This window comes from Alexandromys fortis, unplaced genomic scaffold, assembly GCF_014885135.2.
Source record: "Alexandromys fortis isolate MF-2015 unplaced genomic scaffold, M_Fortis_MF-2015_v1.1 scaffold_15, whole genome shotgun sequence".
Classification (NCBI taxonomy): Eukaryota; Metazoa; Chordata; class Mammalia; order Rodentia; family Cricetidae; genus Alexandromys; species Alexandromys fortis.
The window spans coordinates 18,736,577-18,750,427 of record NW_026067911.1 but is presented as its reverse complement, the minus strand read 5'-3'; the positions used below and the strand labels follow the sequence as shown (position 1 = coordinate 18,750,427).

Sequence of the window (13,851 nt, the reverse complement as noted above, 5' to 3'; positions counted from 1 at the left end):
TTTTTTGTAAACTAGAACTGTAAAAAAAAAAAAGTATCAGAGGCATCTGTGTATTTTATGACATGACTTACATTAATTTATTTTACCCCCATTATCCTTATAAAAGAAAGAAACTTGTACCATTTATTATTATTATTATCATCATCATCACCTAGAATTCATCTGATAATATCTGCTCATAGAAAGTTTAAAGAATGTAGTGGTATATTACCTGTATTTTGATAAAGAAATCTTGCCTGAAGATGAGAGGTAATTGTGACATATTTGGTGCCCAATCTTGGGCTTGAATCCACGACCCTGAGATTAAGAAGAGTCCCATGCTCTCTCTCCTCTCATTTTATATTCCCTCTAGTGCTGGGATTAAGGGTATGTGACTCCCTAGTACTGGGATTAAAAGTGTAGGCCACCACTACCACCTGGATTTGTTTCTGCACTGATCTTGTGTAACCCAGGGTAGCCTTGGACTCACAGAGATCCATCTGCCTCTGTGTCCCAAATCCTGGGATTAAAGGTGTATGTCACCATTGCCTGACCTCTAGTGGCTTTAGCTTTGCCTCTGGTCTTCGGGCAAGATGTATTTATCGAAATACAAATAATATACTACTACAAAAGATTTCCATTAGACCACATGTGCCAGAAAAGAATCTGTACATCAGGGTCTCCGGCCACCTGTATTTTCACCCTCGTGTGCGTTCTGTAGGCTCTCTCTACCCGACCAGCATGCGCATCGCTGAGGACGGACGCCTGGCTGTGAACTTCAAGACGGAGGCTCAGTTCCATGGCTTGTTTGTGCTGTCACATCCTGGTAAGTCCTGTTGTCAGGGAGCTGTCCCCTCCCACCCAAGCACATGTACAGCTTCCTGTCCGCACAGGTCTCAGTATGCTTGCTGGCTGGCTCTGAAGCTCTTCGTTTCAAACGAGTTCACTCTGTGTAGTTACATCCTTTATGCTTGGTCACCGTTCATCTCTGTCTTTTTTTTTTTAAGATTTATTTATTTTATGTATATGCGTGCTCTTTCTGCATCTACACCTTTGTGCCAGGAGAGGGCACCAGATCTCATTACAGATGGCTGTGAGCCACCAGGTCGGGGTTGGGAATTGAACTCAGGACCTCTGGAAGTACAGCCGGTGCTCATAGCCACTGAGCCATCTCTCCCTCCCTCATCTCTGCCTTATATTGGAAAACTATCGCTATGCGAGCTTTCACAACTGTCCTTCTCTGTGCTTTGTTGCTATGATGCCTCATTTCCGTCGATTCATTTGGCCAGCGCTTCTCTGCTCAGTTTTTCTTCTAGGTCTACGAGGAACCTTTGAGTGGAGGCAGAACAGGTGTTTTGCTTTCGTGCTTAAGTTTCAGACATGTGAGCTGCAATTGACAGAGACTGGCTCAGCAGTGACTGCCTGTGCATTGAATATTGATAAAATATGTCAGTATGTCAATAAGCTCATATCTGTTCGTTTTACAAAGGTTCCGTAATTAGAAATGGTTTGGTTTTTTTTTTCTTTGACTTCCCACGTTGCCCAGCTGGTTTCCCGTGTTACTGCAAGGCAGCTTCTGTCGGGTTGGAAGTGGAAGCTGTCCACTGGCTAGCTTCACAGTCAGCCTCTTCCCGGGCATGAGTTCTAACTAAGGAAGGAGAGATCAGCTGAATGAGCAAGAAGAAAAGAGAACCCCTTGTAATTTATTAAACAGATTAAGCTGTAGGAAATGGGGACCCAAAGGGGATCATATGGCCTCGTTGTCATGATGAGTTCTGGAAAGCGAGGGTGTCCTGGACTTTGGGGTGTCTTCTAAGTGCCCACCTCTCTAATGGCCTGGCTCTGTGATTAGATTAGACAGGCAATCTAATTAGAATTACAGTTCATTCGTAAGACGGCTTGGCTAATGGAAAGTTCTGCACCTGGCTTTGGTGTGCTATCCCAGTGTTCGCTCAGCCCGGGTTGCTGCACGGACTCCCTGGAGAAGCCCTGAGTCTACCTTTTGGCCAAATTATATAGATCAGAAATACAGCAAACGAGGAGTTCAAAGTCGCACAGCCTATCTGGGATCTTTGGAGTGTCCCCATAGTCATTCTCTGCCCAGGGCTTTTATTGTTGTTTTGTTTTTTTTTTTTTCCATTTTGCAATGCAGATTAACATACCAACCTTAAAGACTTGTAAGAAAAAAGTAAATCCGAGGTGATATGGTACTTCAAAAACTACACGGTTGTGGACTTTCAGTTTAACCTCCAAACCACTGTGACTTCTGGTATTTTTTTTTTTCAGCTTCCTTTACCAGCTCAGTGATCGTGTCTGCTGACCATCCAGGCCTCACCTTTTCCCTTCGCCTCATCAGGAGTGAGCCAACCTATAACCAGCCGGTCCAGCAATGGAGTTTTGTGTCAGACTTTGCGGTAAGTGTCTCCAAGGCCTTTCTTTCTCTGCTGCCTTCTGATGACACTACGCATTTCAAACAGAAAATGCCTTCTCTCCTCTTCAAAGGTTCGTGACTACTCAGGCACATACACGGTCAAATTGGTGCCCTGCACCACCCCACCCAACCTGGAGTACCGGCTGCCTGTCACCTGCAACCCGCGAGAACCTGTCGTCTTTGACCTTGACATCCGATTCCAACAGGTACCTGTTGCAGAACTATCCAAATGGAATCCACTTGGTTCAAAGTCGTGATTTTCTTTAATCAATACATATGTTTTTCACAAGTGGGTGACTTAATTCTCAAATACTAAGAGAGAAGGAAGTTGGACAGGAAGGAACCAAGAGAGAAAAGGAACTCTATTTTGTCTGTTTTTATTTCTAACATAAAAACCATAATCTCAGTTCGTGGAAGAACTATTTAGATGTTATCTGATCTTATGTCTCTCCTGCAATGTGCTGTCTTGGAGTTGTGACAATTTCCCATATAATTCTACACTTCACCATGTTCTCAGTCTTCAAGGACAATGGGAATCCACCTCTTAATACATAACTGACCTTATGTACTGGTAAAAGTCGAATACCAGTCTTAATTCAAGAACTTATACTGTTGGCCTCCTGATGACCATGATACTTACAAACACTTTACATATATGCCCTGATCAACCTGTAGATACAAGAGCAAGTGACACCACTTACCCTCACTCTAAAAGAAGAAATGGTTTCACGTCACCAGTTTTATTTCTCAATAGCAAAATTGGAACGATAGCGCCTTAAGCTACTTTGGATGGATAACTACATTTCAAGGACGGGTTCTGCTTGGCAGTGTGAGATGATCGTGTGCCTATGAGCAGGGTGGTGCGTGCCTAGACACATCAGGGCCACCAGTAATAAAAGGTTTCCCCTTTGGCGTAGGTCAGCGACCCAGTGGCAGCCGAGTTTAGCCTGAACACACATATGTATTTGCTGTCTAAGAAGAGCCTTTGGTTGTCCGATGGATCCATGGGATTTGGGCAAGAGAGTGACGTTGCTTTTGCAGAAGGTAACACTTACCAGATGAGATGATGGTTCTGTTGTTCTGTGTGTCTGCAACGCCTGCTTGTCCTATGTCTGTGATGTTCTGTGTCCTGCGTGTCTGTGTTGGTTGTATGTCCTATGTGTCTGTGATGTTCTGTGTCCTTTGTGTCTGTGATGTTCTGTGTCCTGTGTGTCTGTGACGTTCTGTGTGTCCTGCATGTCTGTGACGTTCTGTGTCCTGTGTGTCTGTGATGTTCTGTGTCCTGCGTGTCTGTGTTGGTTGTATGTCCTATGTGTCTGTGATGTTCTGTGTCCTGTGTGTCTGTGACGTTCTGTGTGTCCTGCATGTTTTTGATGTTCTGTGTCCTGTGTGTCTGTGATGTTCTGTGTCCTGCGTGTCTGTGATGTTCTGTGTCCTGCATGTCTGTGACATTTTGTGTCCTGTGTATCTGTGACATTCTGTGTGTCCTGTGTGTCTGTGATTTACTGCCTCTCCTGCGTCTATGGTACTTTGATTTATTAACACTTCCAGGGAGAAGCCTATAGCCTCTTTGACATGATAGATGAGTCTTATTCATTGTGACTTATGCAAAGAATAACTAAAATTTGGTATATGATGCTGAATATTTTTTATATTCCAGGAAATATAATGTCTATCTCCATTTCCTGAGTCATTTTGGGGTTATTTTGTTGTTGTTGTTGTTCATTGGTTTTTCAAAATTCTTTTTGAATTTTCTTAAGTTGAAGTCTCTGAGCTGTGTGAGTAATACCTCATAGATGAAGTCTGTGCCTCCCTTGTCCGAGGCTGTATGCTCAACTCCTAGCAAAATACGTAGCGAACTCATGGATGGGATGTGGGGAGCAATGTCAGGGGCTTCGTTAAACCCACCTTCAAAAGCTAATGAACTGAACTAGGGCTTTTGTTGATATGCTCTTCGTTAGTGTTAGTTTGCGTTGTATTAGTCAACATTTCACAACTCATTACCTCATGTAAACTGGACTTCAACCACAAAGGGGCGCTATAATACCGTGTCATAGATCAGACCTTTCGATCACTGCCACAGGCGGTTGAGAATCAGGGCCTCCATAGGCCTTGCTTCTCTGTGCTCAGTCTAGTCTGTGTCGCAGGGAGTGGGCCAGATCCAGAGGCTCACACTGAGAGAGCGTCCATGTTCAGTGACAGGTTAGGGGGCAAAGGAAAGAATCCGTGTCGCCGTTGTCATTCATGGTTTGGGGTGTCACCTCATTGACAGAACTGCATTTCCATCTCTGCTCCAGGGGACATGATTTATGGCCGTGTCATGGTGGACCCTGTCCAGAACCTGGGTGACTCCTTTTACTGCAGCATTGAGAAGGTGTTCCTGTGCACAGGGGATGACGGCTACGTGCCAAAGTACAGCCCCGAGAATTCAGAATACGGCTGCCTGGCTGACTCTCCTTCGCTCTTGCACAGATTTAAAATTGTGGTAAGTGCTTTGACCCTGGCGAACTGTATCAAGTGTCAAAGATGAGGCTTCTCAAGCTTAGCTTATATTTTGAAGCAATATCATCATTTTATTTAAATTACATAGTGACATTTCGTGGTGATTTGTTCTTGCCCAGCGTTACTGGAGAATGTTCCATCCTTGCAAACTTGGCACTGGCTACAGAAATAATTATCTTCCTTCTTGCTTCCAGGATAAGGCTCAGCCTGAGACTCAGGCTACCAGTTTTGGAGACGTCTTGTTTAATGCCAAACTGGCAGTGGATGACCCTGAAGCCGTCCTCCTAGTAAATCAGCCTGGATCAGATGGCTTTAGAGTGGACTCAACACCACTCTTTCAGGTAGGTGTGTCTGGGCCTACTTATGGCAGCTATGTAACTGGTAAGTACTTAACACTCTGTCTCAGGCATCACATAGAGAAATGAAAATAAGAGCAGTCATGCATATAGTGAATGGGAAGACTGGGAATGCTTAGGTTCTGCCTATTATTGTCTTATTAGTGCCTACGGTTAAGAGCACTGGCCACTCTTGCAGAGGACCTGGGTTCAGTTCCCAGCACTCACACATCAGTTCACAACCATATATACATACATATATATATACATACATGCATGTATGTATACATGTGTGTATATGTGTATATATATATATGTATATATATATCCAGCTCCAGAGAATCCAAATCCTTCTTCCGTCCTCCTCATGCATGTGGTACATAAACATACATATACATGCAGGCAAATACCCATCCACACCACATAAAATAAAAACAAATAAACCTTTTTTTTTTTTTCAAAAGAATGTGTAATGAAGATTCTTATTCAACTTATCATACACATCTGACAGTTGGGCAGTTTACTTTTCTTAGTCCTGTGTTTTTATGTTCCATCTTATTGGAGTAAGGGCTTATTGATAGGCTCAGAAAAGCCATCATGAACAGAAAATAAAGTCTTCACTCTTGGAGAGTCCATAGACCAAGACTGAAAATCCTGACCCAAAGACAGAATGAGTAGAGAGATGCAGGTAGTTATGACGATGCCAGACAGCCATGGGTGCAGCACCTAGAACAAATGGGCCTGTGTCGTGGGCAAGGGTGTTCTTCAGGAGAGTTCCAGGGGAGTTACACAAGCAGGACTTTATACACACAGGGGAGATGTGTTATTCTCTCTCAGCCTCAGGAAAAATGTACACATGCATGCATGGGCGTGCACATGGTAGGGGTGGGATGTATACGTGTGGGGGTGGGGTGTATACGTGTGGGGGTGGGGTGTGTACATGTGGGGGTGTGGGGTGTGTGCATACTAGGGGGAGGAAGAGAGAGCACATATGCCCACAATACGGGGTATGTGCACATGCATACACATGAATGTGGAGGTCAGAGAACACTCTGGCCTCTCTTCTCAGCAACTGTCCACCTTATTTGTGAGTCAAGTCCCTCACTGTCCCAGAGCTCACCAAGAAAGCCAGACTGGCTGGCAAGCAAGCCCCAAGGGTCTAATACTTTTCCCTCTTCCTGTTATGGGGACTACAGGTGTGGGCCACTGTGCCCAGGTGTGGGCCACCATGCCCAGGTGACTTCTCAGGTATGAGCCACCATGCCCAGGTGTGAGTCACCATGCCCAGGTGTGAGTCATAGTGCCCAGGTGTGGGCCACCATGCCCAGCTTTTTTATTTAGGTTTTGGAGTTCACTTTACCAACTGAGCCATCTCCAAGGAAGGACTGTGAGAAAGCCTGTTTCTTCATCTGATTCTTCTCAAACTAGTATACTACCATTTTCATCCTGAAGTCTCAAAGCAGCTCACTTCCCTAAATCTTGAATGCCCCCAAAGAATTATTCTAAAAACCTTCCTTTTCCGGGTACTTTAAAAAATAAAAAATAAAAATAAAAGCTTAAAAACTGATTTGCCAGCAGGGCATGGTGGCTCACTCCTTTTATCCCAACACACAGGAGGCAGAGGCTGGCGCATTTCCGTGAGTTCCAGGCCAGCCTCGTCTACAGAGTGAACACTTCTGGGCTCTCCAGGGCTAAACAGTGAGGCTCTGTCCCACAAAAGAAACTAAGAGAAACCTGATTTCCCAACCCCCATAGTTTTGCAGGCAAAGAAGTCACAGCAGATGGGGCTGAGGCTTGCGCTGTGGTTCTAACTGTAGCACTAAGTAGGTGAAAGAGGCGGACAAAACACCAAACTGTGTGTGTCCTCATTCACCTGTATTTTAATTAACACGATAGACTGAGAGATCATAGTGTTTACTGTGACTGTAAATACAGTCCATGGTCACCTAAGAGGGGTACAGGATGCTCGGGGGCCATAAGGCAATGATATAGCACTTGTTTAGCATATATAACAGGCCTGAGACTGAACCCCCAAACTGCAAAATAAAGAGGTGTGGGAGTCACACGGTGTATATTATGGAGTTGAGGTGCTTTATCCAAAGCCTGTCACTGAAGAGTATGGTGTAAGTTAATTTCCAGACAAAATGTCATTTCTCATGACTTCTGTCTTAATTTCTCTTGCAGATAGTCCTGAATTGGGGCTACACAGAATTTTAAGTGTCCTAACACGTAGGGTTATGTTTCCTAGGTTGCTTTGGGCCGAGAATGGTACATCCACACAATCTACACCGTCAAGTCCAAGGACAGCAGCCATCGAGGAATTGGCAAGAGGAGCCTGGAGTACCAGTACCACTCCGTGCTGCATCAGGGACAGCCCCAGGCACCTACCAAGAGCTGGAAGAAAAGAGCCATCAGGAGCACACCCTTGCTGGCTCGGGAAATAGGGGCTGAGAACAATCGGGGAACAAACCTCCAGCACATCTCCCTGGACCGCCGTGACAAGAGGCCGGTCCCCCGTGGAAGAACTCCTCCTGATGGCATCCTGCCCCGGGAGCTCAATAGTCCCAGTTCTGAGGTCAGCCTTATCACTGTCTTGGGAGGCACTGCGGTGGGATTGCTCGCTGTCTGCCTGGCTGTGTTTGCAGCCGTCATGTGCAAGAACAAGAGCAGCAAGGGCAAGGATGCTCCACGGGGCTCTGGAAGCAGTGAGCCCATGGTGCCCCCACGGAACCACTACAGCGACAGCTCGGAGGTGTGATAGCGTTCTCTTCCTGCACCTCAGAAAAGACTGTGCAAAAGCCCCAACTGTCTGGGACCAGCGGCAGAGAATTGGGGACTTCTGCGACAAAGGTGCTCAGTGACCCTGACTGTATTAAAAGGTTTTGATTTAAACTCCACTGCTTCATACATGCATCAAAGGACAAATTCAGGCCACATCTTTCCTGCCCCCCTGCCCCCAGAGGAGGCATCCAGGATGCTTAGAGCCCTGGATGGCTGTCAGGGGAGGTGCTTTTCTTGTAGGCATCAGAGGAAATGAACCTTCTCAGAGATGCTCAACGGTGCTAAAGGACTCTGCGAAGTCTGAGAGAAGCTGGCTATTCCTCTGTTGTCACATTGGTGTGAGCTCTGAGGGCGCATTTGTCACATTGTTCATTGTATAACTGAAAGGTTTCCCGTGGTAGTTCAGAAGGGTGATGAACACACTGTTTGACAAGTTTTCCAGTCTGTGAAGACAGCATGAAGTCGTGACCAGGGCTAGCTCAACCCACAAATCACCTCTTACTGCTGGGAAAGCATTGGAATGGATAGGGAGAAGGAAAACGCCTCACTTGGCTCTGAACTGCTTCTCATTCTCCTCCGACCTCATTTGTCTTTATTTGATTATTTAACGTTAAGTTAAACCAAAGAGTATGTTCATTCTGGAAACGAGTTTTAAGAGACTGGTATGTTTGGTATGTAGCAGTGCCCACGTTCTTGCTAATCAGCCTCACTGGTGCCCAGCCGTAGAATGCGGAGTTAGAGAGTTGTCAACTTGATGGCAAAGAGATGCCGTAGAGTTAGATTCACCACAGGACAAGGTTCTTAAGAACTGAGCCTAGATGTTTGCAGTACTGAACCCATAAATCACGAGAAACACCTTTACCAACGGTGAAGGGAGAAAGTCGTACTGATTTCCACGCTGTGTACAGCCAGAATGCCTCTCAGGCACGCTGTCAAGAGCAGGGATGGCAAGTGATGCTAGCCCTCAGAGCCACACCCACACGGCAACATCCAGCACGTGGATCAGCCATAGAAAGTTGAATTAAGTTTATATCCGTCTAAATAATTGGAATCTCTATGCATGTCACTCGGGAAATTGTCTGGGAGGTGGCCAGGACTGTCAATCATACAAGAGGAGAACACACCTGTCTGGCCTCTTCAGTTCAGGGAGCCGGTGCTATGAGATGCCCCTCTGTAATTTTTTTTTTTTTTTGAGACAGGGTTTCTCTGTACCTTTGGAGCCTGTCCTGGCACTAGCTCTTGTAGACCAGGCTGGCCTCGAACTCACAGAGATCCGCCTGCCTCTGCCTCCTGAGTGCTGGGATTAAAGGCGTGCGCCACCACCGCCCGGCTTCCTCCTGATTTTATCTGGGGTTTGTCACTGTGCAAAGACTCCTTGGCATTGCCTGTCTCTTCAGGAATGGGTCTCTACCCGACGTAGGATTTTCTTCTTAGAAGAGGGGCATTTCAGCTGAGTAATGGCCACTCCCCTAAAACCTGGTGAATATATGTCATACAGAGATTGAGTGCTTTTCCCCTTATAACCCTAACCCTCCAGTGCTGCACGGAGGGATTCACCCTTCAGCCGCACCCTGGTCAAGCTGGGCACCCTGGTAGCATGGAGATACATGGAAGGCAAACTTCATCTCTGTCGCTCCTGTATGTCTGTGGATGTCTGTGAGTAGCCATCAGTTGAGAAAGGGGGCTGCATTACCCCTTCAGTCTCTTCCAAGGGATGAGGTAGACTCTAGCGTACTTCTACTGGGGAGCTTTACAAGTTCAGAGGTTCCTTGCACCCCCAAGAGGACTCACGGGTACACAAAGAACTGGCCGCGCCGGGGGTCGGATCTTTTACTTCTGGCAGGTGCTCAGCTCCATGCTTGGCTACCTCGTAATTTGGGAATTCACGTGATGCCAACAGCGTAGGAATTTTGACTACTTAGCTTTGGGCCCAGCTTCTGAAGACTTCTCGAGCAACTATCAACTGTCTGTCACTAGCAGTTGAGAGCTTCCGAGCCTGACTACCCTGTGATCTTCAAGTCAGGAAGTGCATAGAGTAATTTACATCACATCATTATAACACGTGTTTTTGCTAGGCAGCTCCTATGCCAATTTCAATCAGCTGTACATTAGTCTCCTGAAGCTATTGTCTATAAATTAGGTGCTATATTAAATACAATTCCCAATAGGATAGATAAGTATGCTTTCTCTCTCCCCATCCCTTCCCTGTCTTCTTTTATTTGTATTTTTCATAATTTTAAAAATATCTATTTACTAAACATGGTGCTTAAAATGCAGTAATTGCTTTATAAAGGCTTTTCAGTAGGAAAAATGTTTTTTTTCTAAATAAAGTCCTCATTTCCAATGTTCATTAAAATATTCTGATATTTTGAGAACTAATACATGAAGTTACTTTCAGGAAGTCAGCAATTATAGTTCTTGATTTCCTCCAAACCTCCTGAGACAGACCAACATCTGGTTGATATTACACACTAAAAAACAAAAGTAAATGTTACCATGAGTGGTTCTTCTAAGCATACAGACAAGAAAACATTAAAATATGTGAGTAATAGGGTTGGAGAGATATCTCAGCATGGAAATACACACAATATAATATATACAATCTGTACTGGGGATTGTACTATGACTTACACGGACTAGGTGGCACCCCATCTCTGACCTACAGCCCTCAACCCTTTCTGAACCTTTTGCTTTGAGGCAGCCGAAAAGGTTGCCCTGGCTGGCTGGGAATTTGCTCTTTAGTTCAGGCTGGCCTGAACTTTCAGTCTTCCTGCCTCAGTCACTCAGTCACTCGTGTAGGGAGGCAGAAACCTGCGGCAGCATTGGCCTCTCTTCTAAGATTGATCATCCATTCTGAGCAATGGCTGGACACCAGGCTCCTCACCTTGTTTTTGGACAGCAGGTAATCAAATACAGCTCTGTCTTTGAAGAAATGGATCAAGATTAGCAGAATCTCCTCTAAACGAGAACACAAAGGTGTGTGTGTCTGTGACCCCCCAATGAAACCTCTTAGAATATCAGCATTAGGTTCTACTTTTTTAAGCTTAAAGATAATAGCCCTGTGAGTCGAGACTAGTATACAACTTGGCATTTGTAAACACTCCATGTCTACTCAAAATCAAGGGAACACCTGTGTGCAACAAAACAATTCCTTCAAGTCACCTTACTGTGAGTTCTTCCTCAGGGTAAAGTAGAACCTAATGCTGATATTTTAAGAGGTTTCATATATAAACGTGTACAGACAGGTGTGGCTCACACCTTTCATCTCAGCACCCAGGAGGCAGAGGCAGGTGAATCTTAATGAGTTTGAGAGTTTGAGGCCAGCCTCAACTTAATGAGTTCCAGGATAGCCAGGGTTATGTAGAGAGACCACATCAAAAATAAAAATTTTTAAAAATAAAATGTAAAAACGGCTTCATGCGGTGGTGCATGATTTTAATGCCACCCTGGGGAGGGAGAGGCAGGTGGATCTCCATAGTGACAAGCCAGAGTAACACAGAGAGATCCTGTCTCAAAACCAAAGCAAATCGTGTGTGAAAAGATTGCAGAGAGCCCCTTTTCACGCACAGGTGCTGGGGGTCAAACTCTTTCCAGGGGAGAAACAAAGTGGCGATCTCAGAATTGAACGCAGAATCATGGAGTTTAAGAGTTGAGAGTTCGTTTGGAAAAATCTGTTTGATGGTGACGTGGAAACGTCCAGTTCTTTGATAAAAAGAAAAGAAAGGGAATATTTATAATCATGCAAATGCTTTACAAATTGGAAATGACCTTGAAAGCAAACCAGGTGACCATCTTCTTGTATTCTTTCCTCTTTCAAACCTTGAAAGCGTCCACGAGACAAAGAATACGTAAGTTTTCACTGACTTACTACAAATGAATGGGTCCCGAATGCCTAGTGGTGCTCAGCTCTGTGTGTAATTAGAAAGAAACATTTAACTACTGCTATTAGAATGCTATTACAATGCTTGCACACACACACACACACACACACACACACACACACACACACACACACACATCTCAGTTCCAGGCAGAGAGAATTGCTAAATGCATTGTTCTCATCAAAATAACATGGGTGATTTTCATTTGTAAAAACCTATTGTGGGGGTTTCAGATAGTCATTCAAAGGCTAATGTATTTCCTGAAAATGTTTTCCTAGAACTGAATGACAGACATTTCAAGACAGACACAGCAGCTCACAGCCAAACCGCTGTGAGAGAGGGGAGGGTTCGCAGGGTTGAGTGGCTGCTTCCACTTTGATCAGAAATTAAAAGGAGAACCTGTTTTCCTTCTTTTTCCACCAGAAAGACCACAGAGAAGTCAGAGGGGGGGAGGAGATCTGATGCCCTAACCCAAGCAGATAAAATGATTCCTTTGCTTGCTGAAGAGCTGTGTTTTCTCCGTTTCTCCTGTCATAGGAGCGCGTTCAATTTCTTTTCTTTTGTGTGTTTTCTCAGGGTTACACTTTGCACCAACAAGAAACTACCCCTGTCCTGGCGTACCTCTCTCCTGCCACTGCCTCCCCTTTTCCTTTCCCGACCTCTTTCTTTAACAAAATGGCCTAGATTTTTCTGTGGTGTCTCTTTCCCATGTCTCTAGCAGCACCCTCCATTTCCTTGTGAAACCTGTAGCATTTCAGTGGGTAGTGAGTGTTCTAACCCGTCCTAATGCCACACCACAGGCCTGCTGCCACCTTCCTGTGTAAGATATTATAGGTTTAGATGGGGGAAAAGCCTTTCTGCCAAAGGAAAAGGACCATACTGAATGATAGGACAGTCAGGTACATCTCAATATTATCGTCTCAAGATAAATTTCATTAAGAATAAAAGTCAAAAACCACACATATAAAATCCATTAGACTAAATACTTTGTCGTGAGATCAGCAGTGAAGAATGTCAACAGCATTGAGGCTTTTAGAATTATAATTGTTAAACACCCGGTGTTCTTCTGCTATTAGCCAGACTTCTCTGACTGCGTTAGTGCTTCAGCAACCCAGGTCAAGTTCTACATGCATTTATATTTTCCAGGGCATGGACACTCCTCCACACTGTCAGTATTGTGCTCTAAAGAGACAGGAGAGAGAGAGAGAGAGAGAGAGAGAGAGAGAGAGAGAGAGAGAGAGAGAGAGAGATCGTAGATTTTTAACTAAAAACAGGAAGCATATAATAAAAATGACATTGTAGAAAGTTGGTCTTGGATTAGAATAAAACATCAATTCTGTATGGTAGCTCACATTGCCACACACAATGCTCAGCAGTCTTCTCCTGTGATGGGACTTTAAGCTTCCAGCAAGGTTTCTTTGGTTTGTCTTTTTGCTTTTTGTTTTTTGTTTTTCTTTTTTTTTTTTTTTTTTGGCCCATTTATGTATAAAACAAAGCTTTATCCTGGACAAGGACAGTGTTTTATAATTGTATCAAGGACGTCCTCCCCTCCAAGGTGACTTCCCCTATGTTAGCAAGCAAGTATTTATCTACCACTGAGAGGCACATCTGGGTCAGGGAATTATTTGCAGCCTTCCCTGTTTCCAGTGGGAATACTTCAGACGCTGACAGGGTCTCATTGTTTCGTGTCTTTGCTAAAGTACTGCATATTTGCTGGATATTAAAGTTTGTTCCTGAAAATCGAATTACGCAAATAGTTTGGAGCCATGTACTCTTAAACCCTTGTCTTAAATAACTCCTCCTGTTACTTGTACTATAGCCACACCTGTTCTGCTTCAGATTATATCATGTGCTTAATATAAATAAAAGTCTGTATCACTTGTGTTCAGACGACCAGTTTATTGCAATGTCTTTCTGTCGCTTTTGTTTGTACTGAAGTGAA

At 44.5% G+C, this 13,851-nt stretch overlaps 1 protein-coding gene across 1 annotated transcript in view; it reads left to right on the top strand.

The window, feature by feature from the left end:
- Window positions 1-11,332, top strand: part of Frem2 (FRAS1 related extracellular matrix 2) — a 128,526-nt gene extending 117,194 nt beyond the window's left edge. Inside the window, exons 18-24 of the mRNA XM_050138428.1 lie at window positions 701-805; window positions 2,266-2,393; window positions 2,482-2,616; window positions 3,328-3,454; window positions 4,708-4,895; window positions 5,107-5,253; window positions 7,496-11,332. Of these exons, the coding sequence (XP_049994385.1) occupies window positions 701-805; window positions 2,266-2,393; window positions 2,482-2,616; window positions 3,328-3,454; window positions 4,708-4,895; window positions 5,107-5,253; window positions 7,496-8,005 (1,340 nt within the window). The 3' untranslated portion in view covers window positions 8,006-11,332. The remainder of the gene's footprint in view (window positions 1-700; window positions 806-2,265; window positions 2,394-2,481; window positions 2,617-3,327; window positions 3,455-4,707; window positions 4,896-5,106; window positions 5,254-7,495) is intronic.
- The last annotated feature ends 2,519 nt before the right edge of the window (window positions 11,333-13,851 follow it).